At 33.2% G+C, this 25,881-nt stretch overlaps 4 protein-coding genes and 1 pseudogene across 8 annotated transcripts; 4 read left to right on the forward strand and 1 right to left on the reverse strand.

Annotated features, from left to right (window-relative positions):
* The first annotated feature begins 743 nt into the window (after positions 1-743).
* Positions 744-8,702, forward strand: LOC124937603 (RNA pseudouridine synthase 5). 2 transcript variants are annotated; one of them, XM_047477896.1, is made up of 14 exons: positions 744-891; positions 979-1,036; positions 1,253-1,280; positions 1,359-1,405; positions 1,493-1,583; positions 2,653-2,818; positions 3,573-3,660; positions 4,655-4,736; positions 5,262-5,337; positions 5,504-5,574; positions 6,234-6,303; positions 7,360-7,438; positions 7,988-8,081; positions 8,402-8,702. In XM_047477896.1, exons 1-14 carry the CDS (start codon positions 807-809, stop codon positions 8,468-8,470), a joined length of 1,104 nt encoding a protein of 367 aa, XP_047333852.1. In that variant the 5' UTR covers positions 744-806; the 3' UTR covers positions 8,471-8,702. The 2 variants fall into 2 exon arrangements, with proteins under 2 accessions (XP_047333852.1, XP_047333853.1); XM_047477897.1 differs by having other exon boundaries at positions 5,507-5,574.
* Positions 8,602-15,859, reverse strand: LOC124937602. Its single transcript, XM_047477895.1, has 5 exons — positions 15,241-15,859; positions 14,140-15,054; positions 12,380-13,342; positions 10,221-11,743; positions 8,602-10,106 (listed from the first exon to the last, which is right to left on the reverse strand). The coding sequence occupies exons 1-5, from the start codon at positions 15,413-15,415 to the stop codon at positions 9,063-9,065; spliced, it is 4,620 nt and encodes a 1,539-aa protein (XP_047333851.1). The 5' UTR covers positions 15,416-15,859; the 3' UTR covers positions 8,602-9,062.
* A 1,304-nt stretch (positions 15,860-17,163) lies between these two features.
* Positions 17,164-20,284, forward strand: LOC124938515 (DNA-directed RNA polymerase II subunit RPB7). 4 transcript variants are annotated; one of them, XM_047478959.1, is made up of 7 exons: positions 17,164-17,418; positions 17,528-17,693; positions 17,781-17,831; positions 18,161-18,226; positions 18,314-18,382; positions 19,873-19,981; positions 20,027-20,284. In XM_047478959.1, the coding sequence occupies exons 1-6, from the start codon at positions 17,303-17,305 to the stop codon at positions 19,936-19,938; spliced, it is 534 nt and encodes a 177-aa protein (XP_047334915.1). In that variant the 5' UTR covers positions 17,164-17,302; the 3' UTR covers positions 19,939-19,981; positions 20,027-20,284. The 4 variants fall into 4 exon arrangements, with proteins under 4 accessions (XP_047334915.1, XP_047334914.1, XP_047334916.1 ...); XM_047478958.1 differs by having other exon boundaries at positions 20,043-20,284; XM_047478960.1 differs by having other exon boundaries at positions 20,056-20,284.
* Positions 20,285-21,787: 1,503 nt separating this feature from the next.
* Positions 21,788-22,468, forward strand: LOC124940417 (arabinogalactan protein 41-like). Its single transcript, XM_047480934.1, has 2 exons — positions 21,788-22,051; positions 22,166-22,468. Exons 1-2 carry the CDS (start codon positions 21,925-21,927, stop codon positions 22,237-22,239), a joined length of 201 nt encoding a protein of 66 aa, XP_047336890.1. The 5' UTR covers positions 21,788-21,924; the 3' UTR covers positions 22,240-22,468.
* Positions 22,469-22,824: 356 nt separating this feature from the next.
* LOC124939649 lies at positions 22,825-25,794 on the forward strand (annotated as a pseudogene).
* Positions 25,795-25,881: the final 87 nt, after the last annotated feature.

Here is a 25,881-nt window from a genome sequence, read left to right on the forward strand (position 1 = left end):
ACTTTATTTAATTCAACCACATATTTAATATTAAATAAAAACAAAATCAGTCTCACCTTTTATTTTGATAATTTTTTCAAAATAATAATAATAATAATAAAATACTAATTTTCAAATAATCTATTTGTATATATTTTATAAAAATTGGTTAACCTCAATAAGAATAACTTAAAAAAATTTTAGAAAGAAAAAATCTTAATATTTTGCATTATGTATAATGTAATCCTGTAATATTATTAGTATACATAATAAAGTAAAAGAAATATTGTCTAATATCAATATTATATTCGATTTTAAATAAAAATAAAAAGTAAAATAAATGATTTGATTTGTAAACAAAAATTCAACAAAATTTAGAAGGCAAATCATTCTATATGTTTCTTTTTATAAAAAAAAATATTATATTAAGAAAGTCAATGTTTTACTTAAGATCTTAGCTGGAGTGTTTATATTTTTACCTAAATTTGTGATTCATATAAATTTATGTAGCTAAATAAAATGTCATTCAATATTTTCTTTACTAAAATTTGATAATTTTTTTTTTATTACTTTTTCAATAAATTTTGGCAACTTCCCTTCAATTACACTTTTCATGATATCACTTTTATTTTTAATAATATTATTATTATAAATTTGTATGCTATCTAACTTTATCAGGCTAAAATAAATTTAAGGAAAAAATGATTAAATTTGAATTTAATTTGAATTTAATAAATTTAAGAAAAAAAAAATTAAATTCATCATTCAGCTTTTTCTTTACGATACATTCTGAAGTCCGGTGCAACAAGAAACCGAATTGAACTGAGATGTCGGCTCGTTCGTTTGGACGGCCATGGCCGGAGTTCAACGCCGGCTTAGCTTACTCCGATGCCGTCCGATCTCATTACTCCGGTCATCTCTCTTTCTTTCACATATAAACTAGAACTACATGCATAACCGTACTTATACAAATTTCACTTCTTAATTACTTGCTTTCAGGTCTTACATTGATCGAGTTTTACTCCGTCAATCATTCGAATTCAGCTCCATTGCAAGGGTAAGCATGTTCTATAAACTTTAGTTAGATATCGCTTTCCGTTTTAATCGATGATTGTAGATATGAAATGTAAGCAGGTTTAAGAATTGAAGAAACTGTATTTGTACTGAACTTATTTCATCTGCATTTGATTATTTTGATGGACCTACCTACTTTAAATCTAATATTTCTTTCATTTGTTCCTTTACTGTTTACTGACTTTTCATTTTTCAACAGTTGGTTGCAGAGAATTAACAATGGACAGGTATGTTTTTTCGAGCAATGTAACTATGGTGCTAACTTCAACTTATGCGATCTGTAATTTTTTTTCAACAAATTCCAGATAACAATTGATGGAGAGGTCAATACGGATCCAAACACTGTTCTCAGGTTATATTTTGTTGTTTGTTTATGTGACATTTGATTTTTTCATCAATAGTTTACTAATTACTGCTGCTTACAAAATTGGATTTGCAGAGTTGGTTCAAAGTTAGTCTACAATAGACTTCCTTGGAGAGAGCCTGATACACCGTATTTGTTGGAAGTACTCTTCGAGGATGATCATTTAGTATGTAAAAACCATTATCTACTTATGTCATTATCTTCTGCTTAAGGGTATACAAACTAAATCAGTTACTAACAAAAATATACATTCAAACCTATATAATCAACTACAAAATTAATTTTATCCATTACACATTTGGTTAATGTTTAGTTCAGTTTGTTTGTTTGGAAAGTCAGATATGCAGGTTATGCAGTAATTCATTATATTGTAGTAATTCTGTTCTATTTGCTTGTAATTGTAATAATGTATGTATATTTGTTACTTATAAAATAAAATATCATGCTTAAATATATATAATTATGAAGATTAGAATATTTTCAAAATTTAATTGTTTGGAATGCTTACATTATTTGTTTTTCCGGTTTGGTTAGGTTCCTTTTACTAGATTAGTTGGATTTTATGTGTTCACTTATTTTGTGTTAATATGAGCAAATGTATATATAATAATTTGTTTTTCTTAGTATAGAAATTTCATTAAAGCTACAGTAACAAGAAAGTCAAATACGACCAAAAATAAGTGTGATTATGCACTGGAAATAAACTCCATAATTGTCTGGTTTGATTTTAGGATCTCTACTAGGTGGATGTCAACAGGCTAACTTCTTGTAAAATTCAGTTTTCAACTGTTCGTCCCTATCCCATTCAAGAATTGTTCATACTTGGCAAAACTTAGATTTTTCTCAATATGCAATGGGTAATTGATGTCTGAGTTAGTTTTAAGATCAACCAATCCTATTAAAAAACCTTTAACAAATCTTTGAAGTTTATCAAATGTGACAATGTGTATATTTTTAAAACGTGCAGCATTTGAGAATTGTTCATTAATGATGTTAGTCTGGCATCAGGTAATTACTGAGTAAAGTCTGAATTTTCAAGGGGATAAAGAAAAACCCCATAAGAAACATAATGACTAGGGAAGAAAGCCAACAAACGTAAAACATATGCCCCTCAAAACATTATTAACCTTATCAGTATCAAAAGAAACAGACCTGATGAATGTTGTGAAATGGTTATATTACTGTGTAGAATAGTCTAATATTACTAAGTGTTTATGTCCACTTTATTTTCTCAGCTTGTTATAAATAAGCCTTCTGGTCTTCAAGTTCTATCTGGAGGACTCTTCCAACAAAGGACTGTTTTACAACAACTCCAGTGGCAGGAAAGCGACCAAGTCTTTGTGCATGAACATCAAGGAATGCATCCTGTTCCTGTTCATCGGTTAGGAAGAGGCACATCAGGTAGTGTCAATGACACTTAGGTTATCTATTGTCAACATCTACAATATTTGGCGCTTCTGACATGCACCTTGAATTTTTTTTTTGGTATCTTTTGAATGGTATATCTTATATTGATATAGTAGTTGAGGAAAGATAACATGTTTTGGAAATTGAACTATTTTTATGTGTCATATCTTGGAACTTATGTTTGCAGACGCAACAAGATAGAAGGAAAAATGAAGAATAATAAAGATAAAAATATATTTACTTGACTTGCAAAGGAGCTAAATGTATTGGATTCAAATTTTATGCCTTGATTATTACATTGCTTCATACAATAGTGTTTGAAGTAGGTATTGAATTACGATGACAGTGCTTTGATATAGTTTTCCAACTTAGTCTTCTTTTAGATGATATTACCATAGTGACAAACTTAGGTTCATCATCATCTGGGCATCACATTTTCTTTCAATTCATTGCCTCACTCCACTTAATGTTTTTTAGGAAGAAAGGACAACTTTATGCATAAAACTTTTCAATTGGGACAAAGATACCCCATGTTCCCATGTAAACAGGAGCAAAATTACATATGGTTAACGTGGATACCTGTTTTGTTTATTCATATTCCATGAAAAAGAGGGCAAAATGGGAAGGGAGTCACGGATTTTGAGTAAACAGAACCGTTATCTATGTTCATTATCTCAACTGAATATTATATATTCTCTCAGCAAGTTAAGTACACTTTTATCTTAAGTACACTTTTATCTTTTTGCAGGAATACTACTTTGTGCTAAGACAAAATTGGCCAAGACTCGTCTGTCAGCGTATTTTGCTGACGGGACATCACTTGTCTTGGACAACAGGTAGGGATAGAAAGTAGGTGTTTGGGTGTTAAGGGGATTTGTGGCTCTGTGTATGACGTGTTTGTTGTTTTTGGCCTTTTTGGCGTGTCGTGTTTGTTTTGATGGTTTTGTAAATGTTTTTTTTGTTGTTGTGCTTAAATAGTGTTCTATTTTAACACCGTAGAACGCTTTAAGTTGAAGTAGGGATCATGACCGTGGAGGTCGTTTTAGCTTCCTAAATTCAAAAAAAGAAAAAGTGTTATATTTTAACACGTAAGCAGGTGAATAATTCTGTTTTTCATAAAAAAAAATATATTTCTCTTAATTGTGCTACTTTAAATATATTACAGCTTTCAGTAAGTGTTGTTATTTCTACTCAGCGGAATATTTAGTCTACAAACAGACAAGTTAATTTCCTTCCTATTCAATTTTATGAAATATAGGTCCCTGTTCTGAGATTCTGTTCATTATGTCTCTTTCTGAGTTTGCCAATAGAGTACTACTAAACCAACTTTTCCCCATATCCCTGTCCTAAGGCCCTGTAACGTAAAAATGGACCTCGAAGAGCTTTGGAACTAGGTCACTGTAGGGCACCAAAAGTCAATTCAGACAATCCACTTACAATCAAGAGATGATCCTTCCAATGGGATGTAATATTTTATCCTTAGAGTTCAAGATAAAATATTCATAAGAAATCTAGCTAGGTAAGAGCCGTGTTGAGTGTATAAACTATTATAACTGAGTAGTATCTCTGTGGAGTTAGTTTTGGCAGATCAAATAGAAATGAGGTAGGAAGACCACAGATCTAATATTGTGTATCAGAATATTATAGAACTGCTATCAGCAGAAACTTCCAGACAAATTAATGGTAATGTATAAAGAGGCGAATGACTTAACTATATATAATTTGTCTGTTTGAAATTTATGCTCCATGATTCTGTTTTCTAAAATTCAATTTTGATTGGTCATCGGTTGGAACATGTTGTGTGAATAAGCACTACTCCTTTATGTGCAGTAAGGCTGATAAGGCAACCGGCAGAAGGAAAATTTCAAAATTCTATAGAGCACTAGCATCTGGGATCCTTGATCAAGATGAGGTAGGATCATTGTGTATAAGCATAGTTTGTTTATTCTTCCTGTTCTATTTCATGTCATTATAATATGGTTTTATAAAAAGGTTAGGTGGGTTCTGATACTATTCAGCAGAACTAGGTTATGAACCCTAATGTGGATGTTTCTGATTGACAGAAATGAACAGTAGAAATTAAACCCTTGTTTGTAAGGATAAGAAGGAGAGACATTGACATGTGACAAAGTGTATTTGTAGAATTCGTTTTTATCTTCTTATCTGTTTTTTTAAAGAAGGTCAATTTTCATTAAAAACAAAGAACGCAAGTGGCGTTCAAATTTTAAAAAATAGGGGAATGGGGGCTTTGGTAGGATATCTTTGGTACCTTTTCATATCCTCAAATCTATTAGGTGATGGCAAGAGAGCACATGAAATAAACATGACCTTCCGTAAGTTTTTGGTGTTAAGATGTGCTGATTTTGATGGTTGGGTTCAATACAAAGAGGATAGATTTTCAGTTACAAATATCTAAAAAAGTGGGTTTATTTGTTAGGTTGTTATCAAGCAGCCAATTGGAATTGTTCAATATCCTGGAGTTGCAAAAGGGCTTTATGTTGCTTCAGTTACAGGTTCTTTCTACACTGACTTGAAATTATTGTCAGCAAACATAGTTTTTTACTTTAATTCTGATGGAAATTTCAGTTTCTTAAATCATATATATTTAACTGTCCATTCTTCCTTGTACGAAATTGCTCAACTTTGAATTTTCATGATTGATTATATAAACAATAAGAGCAGGAAAGCAGGCTTTAAGCAAGGTTAAGGTTCTTGAGAGAGATGTACAACGAAATCGCATGTTAGTTGAGGTACTACTACTCTTGTAATGTTGAAATGCTTTTGACTTATTTATTGAAGTGCACATTTTCAAGAATACAATTGAGGGATAAGTATCAAAGTGTTATGAAAGGCACTTTGCATTACGCCACTCTAATTACAGGAAATGACATTTATTTCATTAGCATATACTTTTTCATTATTTCAGGATAATATTTGACTAACAGAAGATGAAAAATTCTTCCTTTAGCATTATCACTTATGTTCTAGACAAAACCTTTATGCTATGTTTGGATTGAGGCGGAATGGAGGTTCAATTCCAATTCAATTGTTTGTTGAGAGTTCCGATTAACCAAGTGTTAAAATAATAAATTTGTAGCATATCTTATTTGTTTACCTGCGTTTTGTAATTAGGGGAGGTTGGATAAGAAGAACCCACATATCCCACTTTTCTCCTAGTTTTTGCATGTGACTGCAGAAAAGTGCAGCTTCAGTTTACTTCAAAAAGTAACTTCAACAGTGACTGAATTTTGAACCTTGGAAGCTATGAAAATCTCATGTATTTTAAATTTAACACCAAATGCATACTTAAAGGTGTTACTTGATGAATATAAGCTAATTGAGTAACATTTTATGCATCATTTATTCAATTCCGATTATGTGTCTTGATTCTGCTGTTATTTATTAACAGGTTGAGATACAATCAGGGAGACCACACCAAATACGCATTCATCTGTCTTATATTGGTCATCCTCTTATAGGTATATCTTTTTTATTTATTAAAATTTCCAGTTTCGTGTGAAACAAATTAGTAATAGTTTGGCAGATTAGGGATAGGGTTTGGAACTCAGAAAGAGATGAGATTCTAGAATTGTATTTTGTTCTAGTATACATTTCAGCTATTAACTGACCCATATATATAGTATTCGAGTTTGCAGTACACTAATTACAGTTTTTATTTTGAAAAAGGTCAACTTTTTATTAAAAATAACGCAATTACAGTTATGTACTACTAATTGCACTTTGTATTATATTTGTACTTCAGTGGTACATTTGGGGGCTTCTTCTTTTTTAATCCAAGTGTCATATCCTAATAGGTGGATAGGCTAAGGGTTGGACCCCACCATCTTTAATCTGCACTGATCGATTCGTGCTATCTCCTAAAAGTAAACAGTGGTTGCCCGGAGTAGTGCAGAAGCTGAGTTTCGAGCATTAGTCTTGTTAGTTGTGTATCTGTGAAAATTGTAGCTAAAAAAGGGTGTTAAATGAACTCAATATTGGAGTTGCAGATCCTTTCGGAATTTATGTGACACTAGTAATCTTGTTCAACAAGATGGAACTAAACATGTGGAGATTAATAGACATATATATATATATATTTTTTAGAAAGGTCCATGTATATTAAAAATGATGAAAATCGTTTAAGCACAACGATAAAAGCATGATTAATAGACATTTTATAAGTGAGAAAACTGAAAAGAAGTCCATTCTCAACTACATCCCATATCAAGGCAACAAACAACTGATATTCTAACCAAGCCCTGTTTCGGCCTTCCTTAACTGAGCTGAGCTAGGTCTATCGCCTAGCTTGAGGTTGACTGTAGAAAATGCTTAATTGTATCCCTGATTATTTTTATTTTCTAGAAGAATTAGAATAATTAGAAGAGATTTCAGAGGTTGCAATTGAGGGAAACTGGAACTGCAATTATTTCATTCTTCAGCTTATTTTTTTTTTAACTTTTAATGGCTGCTCCATATAACCTGAAACGCTAGAATATCGACTAATACTAAATCATCTAATGTTCTGCTTATAACAGGAGATCCACTTTATGTTGCTGGTGGGATACCGAATTGTTTTGATCCTGAAGTCGGAGAAGGAAGATTTGCCTCTGATGGGTAAAATCTTGTGATTCTGATAGTTCCTAAATCACTTGTTTCTCCTTATTTTTGGTTTAGCCCTTGTGCCTGCCAACTCTTACAGACATCTTTCCCTAGTTCCATTTTATAAGTCATTTTCTAGCTCCGTGAGTTTTAAGGAAATGATCAACTGATAGTAAAAAGATGAACAAGTTTATAAATTATTTTTTATCTAGGCTATCCATGTCTGTTAAGTAAGGAGAAAAATGTTGATTTTAGCTCATGTCAGTTTCATCTCCAATTGGGTACACTTGGATAGCAAGTCCAGGAGAGTAGACAATGCAAATTGATTTAAATTTTCTGATATTTTATGGATATTTTTTTATCACATATTGAACATAATAGATTTAAGCAAAATAAATTTTCGTTAAACTTGTTAAAGTTGCATCTAAAGGGATAAGGGGATACATGTAGTATTATCCTTTTCTACTAGAAGCTGTGTTCGTTAATGTGCAGCATTCGAGTTTCATATCATTGCCTGTGCAAGCTTTGGGTATAACTGAAGTAACTCAATTATCTTTTTCATAGTGGCTATGAGAGACCATTGAAGCCCGTACCAGGAGACTGTGGGTATCATTTGCATGCTCATCGACTATTTTTTCCTCATCCAACAACAAATGAGGTAATACATACTTTATCTTGATAAGTGCTTCATCATTTAAGAGATTTATCCTCAGTTACCATTTAGAACCTGATTGAAAATCTTAAATAGATAAAGTACAAGACAGTAAAATATTATGTAGATTTTCCATGCTTTAGCTCATCTGACATTAATTTCATTTCGGCTATAAAAAACTAGAATTGAAGTTTGTAGGGAATCAACAAATGATATTGAAGTTTGTAGGGAATCAACAAATGATATTGAAGTTTGTAGGAATCAACAAATGATATTGCAGATGATTAATATTATTGTCCTGATTGACATTTTTTCTTGTGTTGTAGATGATTCCAATTACTGCACCTCTTCCTTTCATACTCCAAACAAGCAAAGAAGGCTGCAACGGCATCTAATAATGTATGTGATTTTTAGATTTTTTCATGTGCCAAAATATGAGCTATTTCTTATTCAAGTAACTGATTGCTTTTCAAATTCATATAGTAAAACTTATTTATACTTATCACCTGCAAATAACCTTTCTTCCTACTTTAATTTTCTCACTGAAACATTCAAACAGTATAACATTATTGTTCCCCTAGAACATCAATAAATTCCTGCAAAACAAAGGGCCCAACAAAGGCCATCTTTGATATCTGAAGGTAGCTTATATTCAAGTTCTAAAGGAAAAAATGACACACTAAACAAAATGCCAAAAAAAAACCAAAGAAAATAGGAAACCTAGCTTGCTTGTCCCTACACTGCCTTCCTAACTTCCATTAGATATTATTTTCTGTACTTTCATCACATACAACAAATACAAAGCTGCTGTAAATTACAAAGCATCATCTAATAAGAAAATCCTGACCAAAAAGACAACACAGACTTAGGAACCCCAACCCTGCTGCTGCCCTATCAATTTGCTGCACTGACAAAGTTTACAAAAACTAATGTACAAGACAGGCAAATTAAGACATTTGCCCAGACTTCCCTTCCTCCTCCCCACCACTACCTGCCTATATCGCCATTATTACCTCTCCATGGTTCCTCCTCTCTGGTGTTGTGGTGGGTTCCAATGTGCCCATTTTTTTTCTGCTCTTTAACACCACTACCATAGTGCATCTTTAGGGCAGCCACAGGGTCTGAAAGCACGCTTCCCATGTTCATTCCCCCATTAATTCCTCCTCCTGCCATCATCATCATTCTGGCCTGTTGTTGGGCAATTGAAGGTGCTGCTTCATATCCGTTAAGCATCCTCATCTCAGTTAATAAAATTTCCTGCTGTGACTTTTCTCCTCTGCTGCTGCCCCCCTGCTGCTGTTGGCTCCTACTATAAAGGTGGTGGTGGCTTAACTCGTTTTTAGTCTCAAATGGTGGGGGCATTGGCATTGTCTGTTGTTCTATGTTAGAAGAGGAGGATGATAAGTTAACAAATGCAGCAGGGTATTTTGCTAGTAAGATAGCAGAATCAGGCAAACAGGAAGAAAATCCACTCTGAATTCTGTTCCCATCCAAGAAACTGTAACTACTTCTGACTGAGGCATTCTCGGAGCCCATGTAGTTCTTCCCTTCAATCACCTTGCCTTTCAATGGCCTAGCATCTACTACCACGGGTGAAGCAGCAGCAGGAGTAGATTTGAGGTCAAACAGCGAACCATTTAGTGAAGCAGCAGCAGGAATAGATTTGAGGTCAAACAGCGAACCATTTAGTGAAGCAGCAGCAGGAGTAGATTTGAGGTCAAACAGCGAACCATTTAGTGAAGCAGCAGCAGGAGTAGATTTGAGGTCAAACAGTGAACCATTTAATCTAGCCCTCTTCTCTTCATTCTCATGCTTCGGAGATGGGTGTTTCAAAATCTGACCAAACAGTTTGATATCACCATTCCTCATAGGGGGCTTTTCCAAGTCTGATGATGAACCACCACCACATGCAACAACCTTTCTGGAACCTTGATTTTCATTAACCTGTTTTGGTGGAGGGAAAGGGGGCAACTCTGCAACTGAAGCAGCACAAGTTTTTGAACTAGAGGTGCACTTCTGTAAAAGGCAATCCTGCATTAAATACTTGTCAGAAGATTGAAGATGATTCCCATTTAACTTAGAACTTAGCAGCAAAATTGGATTTTTTGAGGCTGCTAAATAATCATTTCTTGTATTTGCTATCACCTGTAAAGGATCTGCACGATTTGATAAAAGATCAGGGTTAAAAGTCTTGTTTTGATGACTAGGCACAGAATTTGCAGCAGCCACAGGGAAATTATCCTGATTCAGCTGTACTAGGCCAGTCTTCATCTTCTTCTGCAGCTGTTTGTTATTAATATCCACTTGCACAGAAACATCCCTATCCATATGGGACAAAACGCCCCCAATTACACTTAAATCATCATCCATTACGCAATTCAAGTCAGTTTTCATGCTTACATTTAACTCGCAGTTTCTGTTCTCAATACCACCTTTTTGGCTCTGCAGCAGCTCCTCCTGACTATCTCTTGTGTTTCCAACTTGTGTTTCTGAGTTTCCTACCTCAACCAACTCATGTTGTCTCTTTTCATGACCATTTTCCTCCTCCGGCACAACAGCCTGTAAGGAAGATTTTTCACATGGTAATGTGTTCAGATCAGAAACTATTTGCCCTGCCTTGCTTTCATCTTCTTCCATTGGTATGGCTGTAGGATGACAAACACCCTTCAGTCCAAGGCACTTGCGAGCCTTGCTGAAGAACAACCTGCACTGATCCCTAGACTTTGTTCTGACCTGTTGAGAAACCATCGAGAAATCTTTCCCATAACACGATACCGCCTGTACAAAGTTAGACTTCTCCTCATCCGTCCAATCAACTTGATTCGTCGTCTCCTCTTCTTCACAGCTCTCATCCGAGCAGCTGTCATCATCATCGTCCTGACTGTGCATCACCTCCACTGTCAAAGAGCTCTTCTTCAAAACACGATGATGGTTGTTCTCTCCAGGTGTAAAAGAGCTTGTGACGCAAGAAGTCATAGAACCACATATACCTGCCAAAACATCAGCTGCAGCAGTTTCCCTATCACGGTCCAAGATTTCCGGACTGCTTGGACCTTCATCATTTCCATCATCAAATCGAGGCTTCGCTGATTCCTTTGAGAGTAGTAATAGTTGGGAAGAAGGGCGTCTATGCTGGATCTCCACTCCATTATTATCTGCATTAGCCACAAGTGCTGACACTGCACCTAACATATGAAGGGATGATGCATTCCTTTCGTGATTCAATTGTTTGCCAGAAGTAACCAAGTAGTTGCTGCTAGCACTTGGCTTCCCTTCGGCTGGAAATTCCGGCTTATTTTTCTTCTTTATGGCAAACCAATCTGATTTATGGTTCTTATAATAAAACTCAACGCAAGCAGCAACAGTCTTGTGATCCAGAAAAGAAGAGATCTTTTTGAAGTCTTTCCCAAATTCAGCAAACTTATCAACGAAGATTTTTCTCTCTTCTAGAGTCCATGGATTAATCAAAGCGCGTTCTTCCTCAGCACCACAAGGATCTTCCAGTAAACCATTACTTGAAACAAATCTAGTAGCAATCCTTTCCTTCTTATCCAAGATTAAAGGTGGCATCTTCAGAGTATTCCTATAAACCTTGGGCTGTGGTTCCGAAAGCAATTTGCTTGTAAAGCTTATGACTTCTGATGACGGAACCACACTCGCACTCCCAGCTGTAAAGGAAGTGAAAAGATCATGAGAATAAAATTCAGTCATGGCCAATAACGACAAAAAGATCTTTGACTAAAAATAAACAATTGCCAATTAAGTACTTTCTCCTGAATTTATGCGTAAAAGATGGAAATGCATCGCATCCATTGAAAAAGCATATCTTTAACTAAAAATGAGTAATTGCCAATTATGTATTTTCTCTCGTGAATTTATGTGTCTAAAAAATTGGAAATGCGTCCATTGGTTATCTTCGGCCTAGTTTGACGCGATATGTTTTTCAATTATACTTTATGTCCCAATAACCTAATTTTCAATAACTTACATCAAACAAGATTATTTGAAACTAACTACTTGGTTATTCAAATAACCTTTCAGATCAAACAAGGCCTAAAAATGAAGAACCAGCCATAAATTCATTCCATATACAATCTATTAAGCAATTTCAACCAAAATACACCAATCTAATTCATTGATTAGAAAAATCCCATCCTTCCACAAAAAAAAAAAGGCTGCAAATTTTATTCACATCATTGTGTCCACTCTCCTAAAAACATGCGACAAGAGTATATGGTGTCATACCGAGGTGAGTGAAATGTATATTAAACTAATTCAGCATCATATAAAAAAAATGCCCTTACCCGGGGAAGAAAACCGAACACGTGTTGATGAGCGATGCTTTTGAAATATTCCATTTTGAGCACGCAAACACAATTCTTGCCTTTTCTGTGACTTGGCTCGATTTTTTCTGGCAGAGAGCAATTGCATATCTTCTTTCCACATGCGTTGAAATACCCTATACTTAAGAGCAACAGCTCTCTCTTGAAACTTCAGAAAATGCTTCCTTTCCATGATTTTATCCCTGATCATCGTCAAGTCATCATTCTGCACTCCAGAGCTATTACCGGTTTCTCTTGCTGGATCTACATTAGATGGACCAGCTGGTGGCGAAGGAATTTCAAATTCTTGAGTTGCATTCTTGGCAATATCATTATTTAAAGCCACCAATGTATTCACGTCACAAGCACTAACAAGCTGAACTCCAAGATCCTGTAAATCTCTGTCTTCTCCATCAGCCTTCAGGGTATAATTAGTTGTAATTCTTCCTGGACTATCATCACCATATCCATCTTTCAATTCAGCAGCCTCTCCTTCTTGCGCACAAGGGACAAGATTCAAGGGAGTGGCTTCAAGAATTAAGTTAGGGAAAGTAACTAGTTGGTCATCACCAGGTGTTTCTTGATGGTCAAACAAATCATTAGATGCTGCAGCTGCAGGAAGAGACTGACATTTAAGCTCTGTTTCAAGTAAATCAATTTCTGATTCAGTTATCTCCAGCTCCTTAGAAACATCCCTCTTCAATACAAGCAATTTGTTTATAGCAGTACACCTGACAAAACTTGAATCTGTTGGGCTTGTTGATTCATCTTGAAGCAATTCGGCAAGTGAAGTGCTTAAGTTAGATATTGACGCAAGATCCAGATTCTCCAAGTTAAAAGGTATTCTTTCGAGATAACTCTCCATAGTAATATCAGCCGGACTACAGAAGTTATTAGTTTCATTCTCAATATTGGATGTCACTGTAAACGGTTTATCCTCCCGACCTGTTATACAAAAGAAGAAATTATAATCAACGACCAGTTTCATCTAGTAGATATGCAAGAAAGAAACTCTATTTGCTCCAGATATCTTCTATAAGCCATACTTCTTTACCCACATTAATTGTGAATCTCTATAATAATTATTAACAGAGCCAACTGAACTTCACTGATACAAGTGATGAGCAGTTGAAAGAAGTTGCTAAGTTTAAGTCTCAAGGATCTAATAAAAGATCTCGTATACAATTCCAACATTAAAAGATTCCTCGTTGAATTGCTCATGATAACTTTGGCAGATTCCATGCATCAAACAAAAATATTCTAAACCCTAAACTGGACAATATTTTGGGCAAATTGCCCGAGAAATACAACATTTTAAATTTTAGGTCAAGAAATCACATCAGACACTAAGGAACCCACTAAAAGCATAATAATACAGGAGAAACATTTGACAAGATTTTCCTGTAACAACTCACCTACAAAAATAAACTAAATTCACTCTTCACACAATAACCAGGAACCAACCTCTGAGTGATGTGAAAAACAAACCCTCGATAATTTAATCATATGGAAGAACAAACACGATACAAGATGCCAATGTACACCTTTGTTGCATCCAAATAATTAATAATGCATAAATCATTATCATCCATGATCACTTCCAGTTGTCACTATTAAGATCCAAAACACACACAAAAATGATTTTGAAAAGCATTATGCACTTTAGCCTACCAAACGAATTCAGAGCTATAAATAATGATGATGATGATGGGAAATTTATTGAGCAAAAGAAAGCAATATACCTGAAGAAGAACTGCAGCCTACTGAAGAAGGAGTAGCAGGATCGATGGCAGAAGGAATCACAGGGCTCTTCTCAGACTGGTCCAACATGTGTGGATCCAAGGGATCTGTAGTGCAAACAAACAGAACAGGTTTGGCTGCAACAATACTGTCATCAGGTCCTTCAACTTTCTTCTTTTCATATTTCGCAAGCCCTTCACCCCAACCAAGACGAGGCTTCTTCTTCCTACAATTTGGATCTTCAAACAGTGCAGCTGATGTCACACAGGCACCAGTTTCACCCGAAGGAGACTGTAACGGTGTGAGGGCCTTGATTTGCACCTCGTTTTTTGCTTCAGATGAATCCACACCCAAGCTTTTTGAGCTGCCCGATTGACTGAAGCTGGATCCCCGCGAAGACAGACTCCCAGAACGAGTCCATTTATGAGACAACTTCCACTCAGTTGAACCCAATGAACTTTCTTTATCAACTTTCCTTCCTGTGCCCAAGCCATTAGCGCCGCCACCACCACCATTCTTATTATCCTGCTGCTGCTGCTGCTCTTTCAAGTTAAATTGATCCGATGAGCTAACAAAGTCATCAGAATGAGGATGAGAGTTCTCCATTACCATGTTATCAACTGACCTCTGATCAGTCATGCCATTTGATCTACTCGGACCATTTGGCGAAACATCGGCTTCCCAAGAATGACCTTTATTATTATTATTACTATACTCCTTCTGGCTAATAAAAGATCCCCTGTTATTATTATTATCCCTGCTGCTGCTACTACTTCTGTTGTGTCTCCCATCCCCTCTATTATGACCAGAAGGGCGAGAGTTTTCACCGTCACCTATCTTCTCATTGCATCGAGACGGCGTTAGAACATGATCCGATTCTTCAGAATGTACGTGCCAAACCCCCTGCTTAGAATGCCCTTCAAACATCCAAAACATAACAAAGATGAACACAATAGAACATCCAAATATCTCTCTAACTACTGAAAAAACAATCTCAACCATGGATGGCATTCATTTAAGCAGATCAGGAATACTGTAAGAACGAAAAGTTGGCACATCTATTCCTAACACAAAACAACCCTAAAGGGTGAAGGAAAACAAACCTGGAGGCCTGCTTCTGAATTCGCTGGATCCCCAGCGACCAAACTCACGAGATGGGGGTCCGTGGTGAGAAGCCTCTCTCCATCTAGAGAAAGAACCTAAAGAAGATTCCGACCTGTCGTGTTTTCTATCTCTGAGAAGATCTTTCCGATCCCAAGGCAATGGCTCCGGCGGCATGAAAATCCACCACAAAATCGCATGGGGCACGAGGCCGCACGCTGCCCACCCACTAAAGAAGGTAGATTTAACAAGTAATCCAGACAACAGAGTCACCGAATCCGTATGAACACCATATTCCGTCTCTTTAGAAACGCCCTTACTAGGGTTTGCCGAAGCTCCGACGCCTGCAAAAGGAGAATTAGGGTTTCGAAAAGGGCGTTATGGGTTGTGATCTTGGTGAGTGAAGAGAGGTTCTTCTTCTTCTTTTCTTCTTCTCTCTCTCTAGATTGTGTTTTCGTCAATCTTCTTCTTTCTTCTTCGGATGGAGAAACGCAAGAAAAGGTGCTAACGTGAGCCGATAAGGAGACAAAGAGAGCCTTAGAGGAAATGCGAGGGAGAGAAAGATGATAGAGAGATAGTTGTGTTATGGAACTCAATAGCGGATTCAATCGAATTACACTCTTCCTTTCACGTCCGCTTAATAAAAACAGAGTATAAATGGAAAACTCATTATTATATTCCGCGTTTCCCTTTCTCATCTTCTACACTTTATTATTTACCCCCTTTTCCTTTTTTCTTTTTCCTACTTTACTCCCTCTATTTTTATTTCATCCACTTTAGCCCCCCACACCCCCAATATATTACTTCCTTCGTTCAAACATGACACTTCATTTTACTCACTTAATATAGTGAATTAGTGACATGCCCTAAATAATAAATAATTATTTTTTAATATATTATATTCATTAAGATTAAGATATTCACATGACAAAAATGGTTATAAGGGACTAACCCTAGTCACGAGTTCGATTTTCACTTAAATCGTCTTAAGTTCTAAATTCTATATTAATTTGAAATTTGTTCGCGATATTATCCAGTTTGATACAAATTTTTCGTAATTAACCGATTATGAGACGGAGATGGAATTTATGTTCCCGACCCCATCTCACCAAGATACCAGAACATTACGAATATAATTAAATATATAAAATCATCTATATTAACTATATTAAAATTTTAAGTTTACTTCTTTATAATAATTTAAAATATTATATTAAAAAATTATTTACTTTATCATTCCACCCATTTTAATTCCTACTTCAAATGTCTTAAATAATTAGCATAATAAAAAATTACATTATAATAAAAATGATGTGAAATAGTAATTGTTTACTATCCCTAGAAAATTGAGTAGTTTATGGTTAGAAGATCATCACGCTAGGGTTTCCATTTAAGGATCATTGGGAATGATATTTCTCCCCCCACTGCATCACTTTCAAGACTAAAAATTATATTCATATTTGCCAACCCTAATTAGGTGTAAAACCCTACTGCCATTTCTCATATTTTCGAATTCTCGATCGAACTAAATTAGTTTCTCTAGTGATTCACAAAATTAAAAAAAGTCATACTAAATAATAAAATAAAATTTAGTCTCTAATATTTTAAATATCAAATTATTCATTCTTTTATTTACGAGTAAGACATTACAAAAATATCAATAAAAACAAAAAAAGAAAGAAAGAAATGAATTTTTTTTAAAAAAAAAAATTATAATACTAACAAATTATTTCAATAATATGTTATTTGATTGGTTAATTATCCTTTTAATTACTGTAAATAATATAATATATATATAATTTTAATACAATTATAAACTAATTTATAATATTAATAAAAAATAATAATTTATTTATAAAATATATTCATATTATTTTGGAAATTTTAGAAATTTGGAGCCTTCAAAAGGGGAAGTGTGCAATTACCCTAGCTGCAAAAGACCCAAACTTTTCATCTACGGAAGAAGGGTTCAAGAATCAATTCTTGAACGTTTGTTTTGACTATAAAAATACTCTCTTTTCCGATTGTGATTGCAGCAGGGCATTGAAATCAGCGGCCGGAATCATGTTTTTTCACATTGTGTTAGAGCGAAACATGCAGTTGCATCCTCGGCATTTCGGGCGAGACCTCCGTGAAAAGCTCGTTTCCAAGCTTATGAGGGATGTTGAGGGAACGTGCAGGTCTCTCTTTTATCCCTTTTACTGAATTTGTTGTCTCTTTGATTTCTAGGGTTTTGAGGTAAGTTTCCAATTCTTGCTTAAAGCAACTGTCTTTGTTGTTTATTTACAGCGGTAGGCATGGGTTCGTTGTAGCCATAACAGGCATAGAGAGTGTTGGTAAAGGGCTAATTCGTGATGGGACTGGGTTTGTTACCTTCCCGGTTAAGTATCAGTGTGTAGTTTTCAGGCCATTCAAAGGGGAGATTTTGGAAGCAGTTGTAACAATGGTTAACAAGGTTTTTGTTTCTTTCTCTTCTACTTCCAGGACATGTTTGTTTTAATTAATCCATTAAGATTAAGCTAATTGTTCTGGAATATTTCAGATGGGTTTCTTTGCTGAAGCTGGGCCAGTTCAAATATTTGTATCTAATCATGTGAGCATCTCTTCTTTTTGTGAAATTCTTTTTCCTTAGGAAGATTTTCTTCGAGTAATCCCTTTTACTTTGAATTATAATAGTCATTAGATGGGAGATTCTTCATTTTTCTGTTTCCCTGCTACCTTCATTTAGAATTTAATTTATTATTCGCGAACATGAATAACAATATTAAAAAGACAACCATGTATAATTGAAGAAGATTGTTACAGAATTGGTGACTTGATTGATGGATCAGCTGTATGGTCAGAGACCATGTTCTGTTAATTGCATTGATCACTATTTTGATATTCTCTTGTTAAGTGTTTGTTTTCGCATGTTTTCTACAGTTGATACCTGATGATATGGAGTTCCAATCAGGAGATATACCTAATTACACAACTTCAGATGGATCGGTATGTAACTTTCTTTGCATTATTATAAGAGTGAATTATCTTTGTAAATATTTTTTCACGCTTCATAATGTTTGCGCTTACTTGCAGGTTAAGATTCAAAAGGAGACGGAAGTGCGCCTAAAGATTATTGGAACACGAGTTGATGCTACAGAAATTGTATGAACTTCGTACTTGGTATCTTTATTAACATATTCATGAATAGTGATAACTCTCTTAGAATGACACTGAAAATTATAAAATAGATCTGAAAACAAGTGAATGATGGGTTTTCATGCATTTGGCCAGAACTGCATTTAGTTGATGATAATATCAATATAGAGCCTATTTGAAACTAGAATTTGGTCACAATCACGATCTCAGACAGTTTAAATTGAAAGTGATTATCTTTTGTTTGGTAGAAGATTTTGGATCATGATGAGATTATTTTTTGAATCATGATTTAGGTTATATCTGATTTTTGTTGCTTAGTTTGGTATACAAATCATTTTGTAGACCTTGATCCAAATTATAATGTAATTGTTTTGCTGTATAGAGATTTTTTCTAGGTGGGGTTGTCAGATTATATTTTGGCTGATAAGATTAATTTGTAGATCGATGTGATTTTTTACAAACATAACAAATGTAGATTTTTCCGGATTTGGATCAACATTAAATGTTTTTACACAAAATTCCCAATCTTATAGTTAGGTTGTGGGCTTTGCAAAATAAATCACTAGATGATTCTTTGCTTCATCATTTCTGCCCTAGGCTGAGTGCCGGACCTTATCTGCACTTATGTTTGTGCTGGACTGTAACTTCTTCAGTTTTTTGGCATATAACAACTAGTCAACATTTGATTATCTGAAAATTTTGGACCCATACTGTTAGCTGATTAAGTAATCCATAGGGATTTTCTGTCGTTATATCCTACCAACTAGATAATGTTTAAAGTGATGTTTGTGCCTTGGCGTACTTGGTTGATATATTACAAGTGGAAGTTAATGTATCGGCATCTTTAGAATTTGAAAATGCCCACAACCCCCAAGTTCAGTAGTTTGAAAACAAATAGTTTGATTGGAGACTAGAGACATCTGTCCAGTTTAAAGAAAATGGAATCCAAATGAATTGCTTGAAGATGTATTAATTGATTAGATTAAAGTCATCGTGTCATGGATGCTGAGCTATTCCAAGGTAGTTGTCTTGATTGTCGTCAACATGCTGTATGAGAGAACGGGACTAATGCTTCTGTTATAGGGGATACATATTATGCCATGGAATGGTCAATTTAAAATAGGATAGTTATTTTGATACATTATAGTGTAAGAGATTTATTACAGATACACACAGAATATAAAAATAGACTTCTATTAGGTTTATAATAGCTTGATTAATCTGGGGTTATTTGAATAACTAGGTGATTATTTTCAAATAACCCGGTTAGATGTAGTGATTATATATGTGTTTTTTGAAATAGTAATTTGTTTAAAGAGTAGATTGTTGATTAGAATGTGGGTTATTTGGAAATATTCCAAAACAACGGACATAAATCTAGACATAATAGTTGTATAGATACATACCCTATGTTACAATACATGATCAGATTCATCAAGATTTGTGAGTCTTCATGTACATATTCTCATTGATTTGATTTGTGAAAATTGGGGCAGTTCTGCATTGGCACCATAAAGGATGATTTTTTGGGTGTGATCAGTGATCCGGGTGCAGCAGCCTAAAATCAAGGCACGAGTTTCAAGTCGTTTCTATTTAAAATTTGCTGTAAGTTGTTTCTTAAATGTTGGAATTCATTGATCTTCTCTTACCTTTTAAATTGTATCAGATATGTTGAGCAAATTGAGGTTGGCTGACTTGGTTTACTACTGGTGGGAGAGAAGTGGTTGTTTTTACTTGCACAATTATGAGAAAATTGTCAATTAACTCCCACAATCAATCAACTTAACCTTTATTTTGTATTTTTATTATTATTCTTATGGGTATGAAAAATGTGCATGTATGATATATACAGATCTAAATACATCTGAAACCTTTTTTTTTTAGCAATTATTATTGGATTTTACTTTCCTTCTATACATACCAAAGCTTGTTTAGGTTTAAAAGTCGGGTCATGACTCACTATGGATCGTTGTTTTGGTTTGAGCTTTAGATGTATAAACTATGGTTCGACCATATGAAGCACTTTTGTATCCGAATTTGGGTAAGAAATTATTCAAATTTATATAGAAAGAAAAAATGTTTTGAAATGAGTTCTTATTTTTAAGCTGAATATGTATATATTAATACTCTATTAGTTTAATTCAAATTATTGTAAGCTTTTGAACTGAATTGGTTTTTAATTAATAGTTTGCAACAGTTGTCATTCCTTCCTAGTTGTTATCTAGGATTCTTCTCTTAGTCAAAATAAATAAATTCTTGTTTTCTTCAATAAATCCCAACACGTTTTTGAATATCCATATACAAAAAAAAAAGATGGTTTTTGAAATAACGGCAATTTTACAATACTGTCCTCAAATAACAATAATAATGTGAGTGATAATGAAAATATCAAAGGGCAAAATGATAACTACAGCACACTTTTGAGAAAGACTATTTTTCTTTTGTTTCTTAAAGCAAAAAAAGTGAAAGTAATTAAAAGCCGTTATTCTTATGTCTTGTTTGATCTTAGAAGTGTTAAAAGGTGAAAACTTGTTAGATGTACAAATTAATTAATATTTTATAATTTTCAAAATTAATCTCAAATAAGTTTGATCTAAGAAACAATTATTAATTGACATAAAAAAAGAAATATAGTTATTTGAATTATTCATACATTTTACTAACATCAATATTATTATCAATCTAAGTAAGTCATCATCTTAAATCATCAATTAAAAACTTAAATATTTTTTTTATAAATAAATTATGTATTTCAAAAATTACTAGCTCTCAAAATAATTTAAAAAAAAATAATGTTGAATTTGGGTTATTTAAATAATCTAATTTATTCAAATATTCTTTCAATCCCTCTCTCATCAATAATATCACTTAATTCATTATCTAAAATATTAAAATACCTTTTATTTTAAATTATTATTATATATAAATATTAATTTTATCAAAAATATTCTCTTTCATTTTCTCAACTGGGTAATTATAGAAACTTTAATCTGAAAAGGGCATTAGGTTAAACAAGGAAAAAGATAAATATTTAGAAAAAAATATAAAGAATTAAATATAATAATAAAGAATAGTATTATTTGAAATTTGAATTGGTAATTTAAATGGAAATTATTATTAAATATATATAAAAAAAGAAAGAAGATTCTAGTATGTATGTATGTATGGTATTGAGATTTGCTGGCAACCAGAAGAGCAGATATTCTTTCTCTATATGACAGATTGTCAATAAATAAATAAATAAATAAATAAATAAATAAATAAATAAAAAAAAGAAAAAGGCAACAACGGTCACAACTCACATGGTGGCTGCCAGAACGCAAAATTCGCTGCGTTTAGAATTAATTAATTAATTTATACCGCTCGATTGAGTATAAATAAGAGGCGCGATTCATTCGGAGGCGCGATTCATTCGGTTTCTTCAGCCGTCATTGATTGTCGCATTTTGGGGTTTCGCACGCTGCTTGTTTCTTTTCTCCTCTCTTCCTCTTCCGATCTGAAATTCTCAATCAAAGAGAGAGAGAGAGAGAGGAGGAAGAAGAAAGAAAATGGAGGCGAGAAGAGATTCGTCATTATTCATTGCCATCGCTATTTTCTCTTTAATCATCTCCGTCTTTCTTCCCGCCGCTGCTGTGGCTCAATCGGCCGCTCCTGCTCCTGCTCCAACCAGCGACGGTATTTTATCTCTTTCTTTCTTTCTTTCTCATCATTTGTTTATTAGATTCAGATCTGAAAAATTGATAAGAAAGAAAACCTAATTTGATTAATTGATTAATTGATTGATTACAGGAACTTCTATTGATCAAGGAATTGCATATGTGTTGATGCTGGTGGCTCTTATGCTCACTTACTTCATTCATTGATTCTTCATCATTCTTCATCGATCTGATCTATCTATCTTTCGATTTGATGATGATGATGAATTCTAGATTTGATTTGATTTCTTCATGATTTCAGCATTTCATCTATGTAGAGAGAAAGAGAGATGAATTCATGTTTATTATTTTATTTTATTTAGATATTTATTCTCCTCTCTTTTTTTCAATTCATTTGTTTTCTTTCTTTTATTGTATTTTAAGCTCTATTTTATTATTTATTGGGATGACATTATTTATTCTAATTCCAATCTTAGTTTTCTAATTCTTATCAATTCTTATAAATCATTACAAATTCAAAATTTTTTTTTTTTAATTATATCAAAGAAGCACTACAAGAAATATATTATATGCTATACAACCCAATGTAAATCTAATTAATTTTAGTTTCAACAATCATACAAATTGCAATTCTCTACTAAAATAAAAACTATTATTTTGAAACAATAAAATTTCATTTATATATATGTGTAAAAGTATATCATATCACAAAAAGTCCAAGTAAAATGAGTAGTAGATGAAAAATAATATATACCACATTGATTAAGTTAATATGTGTTTAAACTAAAAAGAATGAAAATTTTGGTATGAGTTTAAACAAAAACAAAAAAATAATAATAAATATTGGATTAAAAAAAAAAATACAAAATTGGTCATTGTCTTTAGTCTGTATTGTGTAATGATGAGTCTGTGGCACATCTTTTTATCTTATTTATTATAAAATAAATAGTATTTTAAATTATTATTTTTTATTTTATTATTATATATTTATATATATATTTTTTTAAATAAATAAATAATTCATTTCCTCCTAATCATCATAAATTATTATTTTTTAAATAAATAATTTTAAAAAAAAATCACATTCTTAAAATGAAAGGAATAATAATAAAAAGACAAAATCAATTAGTATATACTCTAGACTTCTTATTTTTATGCTTGTACCCTAATTTAATTTTCTTTTTTTTTTTTTTTTTAAATTTGACTCAATTTTTTATATAACAAAAAAAACCAATTAGTATTTTTTAATAAATTTATAAAAAAAAAATCGTTCAAACAAAACCATATATAGTCTTGCCATATATAGTCTTGTTAACGTTGAAAGTCAAAAAGAATAAATAGTCTCTTTCCACTTCTTAATACTCTAATATAAATATAATATGAGTGATAAGAATAATAATAAATGAAAGTTAATAAAATACAAATTTAAACTATTTATTTATATTTTATATGATTTTTTTTTATTCTAAAATGTGTAAAATTTTGTCCATGTCCTTTATTTATTATGCTACACGAGATAAAGATACTTTATGACCATCATAATTTTTTTTTTTTTAATTCCAGTTTTTTTATTCTTGATTTATTTACCTTTAATAGGAAAATGTTTTAAAATCTCAAACAAATTCTTAAAATCTTATTATTTTAAATTATAAAATTTAAATAAATTCTTAAACTATATTTATAAATTAATTTTATTTTATAAAATAAATTTATATTTAGAAATTAAATTATTATATTGGAGTAATCTTAATTATGTACACAGTTGATAATAATATATAACATATATTTTTTATAAGTTTACTTTTTTTTATGCCAGTCTTAAATTAAACTTAATTTAATAAAAACATATTAAATTTTATTAATTGAAATTTCTCTTAAAAGTGTTATTACTGTAATCATATTAAAAAATTAAAAAAATATAAAATACAAATTAAAAAATATATATTTAATGTGAAAAGTATAAGTAATTTTTTTCTAACGTAAAATGGATAAAATTTATTAGTACCCTAATTATTTTCCTTTTTGTTAATTATTATTATTAATTTTATTTTATTTTTGCAATATATTTTTTTTACATTGTTATGGACGAATGTGCAGTATACAAATTGCATACCAAACATTAGGAACATCGCCAAATTACACGTGATATCGAGCTCGATAACCCATCAGATAATGATATTCTCGGGAATTTGAGTCTTATATTTTGGACATTGACATGATCCCTCTTACCAAGTACGTCTTCATAATTCTTCGAGCAGATGATAACGGGAGAACCTTCGCTCTCTATTCCTTCCAATGCCGACATTTGACACGAAGCTCGATAGATAGCGATGCAAGCATCAAGCATCAAGCATCAAGCATGGAGTTTTACACCGAACCTAGTCCAAGAGCAGTCAAGTCTAAGACCAGGGAATTTATAGAGAGAAACACATGGGTTCAGTCTTTGCTAACTTCCGTCGTCATGCTTGGAACAACCAGCGGTAAATGATCAATTATTCAATTTCTTATGCAATATATGTATATAAATAAGACTTGTACATATCTTTTTGTGTTTTTACAGTCTTGTCCACTCTTTCTGGCATTTGGTCTATTTCTGATCGGATCAGACAAAGTAAGCTATCAAATTTCTTACTGATTATGGGATAATGGGTTATTAGAATTTGATTTTGTTTCTTTCTAACCAGACTATGTAATCATCATGGCGGTGGGGTTGATTTTGATCCTCATTCTCGCTATCATGTTTCACTACAACATATTTGTTTGGTTCGTGCTTAATGTCATTGTCGCCATCTACAACATCGCGGCTTTGTCTCCTTATTATATGTTCAAGTTCTTCTACCATAATGGCTACAAATGTTTAACTATTCTTGGAGCAGTCTTTTTGTGCACAACAGGTGGTGAAGTCATGTTTGTTGATTTTGGACATTTCAACAAAAGTTCAATTCGGGGATTAATGCTAACACTTTTAAAAAAACAAATTACTTACTCTCCTCCATCAGCATCTAAATGTTGGTTTTACTTTGTGTAGTTTGCGTTCTCTACGTTTGTGTACCCGTCTTTGGTCATTTCCTATGCTGGACAAGTGGCTTACTAGACAAAACACCCCGAGAACATGAAGTCGGCCTTCTATAGCAGCATCCCCGATGTTGTGTATTGGCCTATGTTCGTCTTAGCCACCCTGGCCTCGATTGTTGCTAGCCAGTCCATGATATTTGCTAGTTTCTCTATCGTTAAGCAAGCCCTGGCATCCCTAGGGTTAACAAAATATAATGATCACTTGCATTTTGCTTGTTGTTGGATTCAGATGGCGCTACAATCAGAAATGCTTGCGGTAAATACAACTTTTAATATGAAACTACGACAACTCAAGTAGAAAAAGTCTTGACTTAATAGACTGAGGTCTCAAGTTTGATTCTCACATAGGTCCTGACAATGAGATGTTGTGGTAACCTACTCTCTGATCTTAAAAATAAAATTATACTCATCTTGTTTTACTTTTACGTTTTACAAAACCTTCAGGTGTGGTGGTCATATGGGTTATGATATTAACGACGTTTTTGGCGACAATGGTGATGATGGTTTATGGGACACAAACATCGTTCTAACCACGCTATTGTTCGTCCCCTTCATATTAATCGAAGGAGCTTTCATGGTTTCCCTCCTTAACAAGATCCCGCAAGGAGGATGGACCCATTCGCCATCGCATCCTTCTTCTCGATGATCAAGATGTCGTGGACCCATGGAAGGAGCAAGAAGTCATGACTGAAAGATGAACTTGCAAGAGCTGGAATCCCAATTATCGACGCATGCTTCTTCTGCACGAAGCTCGTCAACGACATCCCTCCGATT

The sequence above is a fragment of the Impatiens glandulifera genome, chromosome 5, assembly GCF_907164915.1.
Source record: "Impatiens glandulifera chromosome 5, dImpGla2.1, whole genome shotgun sequence".
Lineage (NCBI taxonomy): Eukaryota > Viridiplantae > Streptophyta > Magnoliopsida > Ericales > Balsaminaceae > Impatiens > Impatiens glandulifera.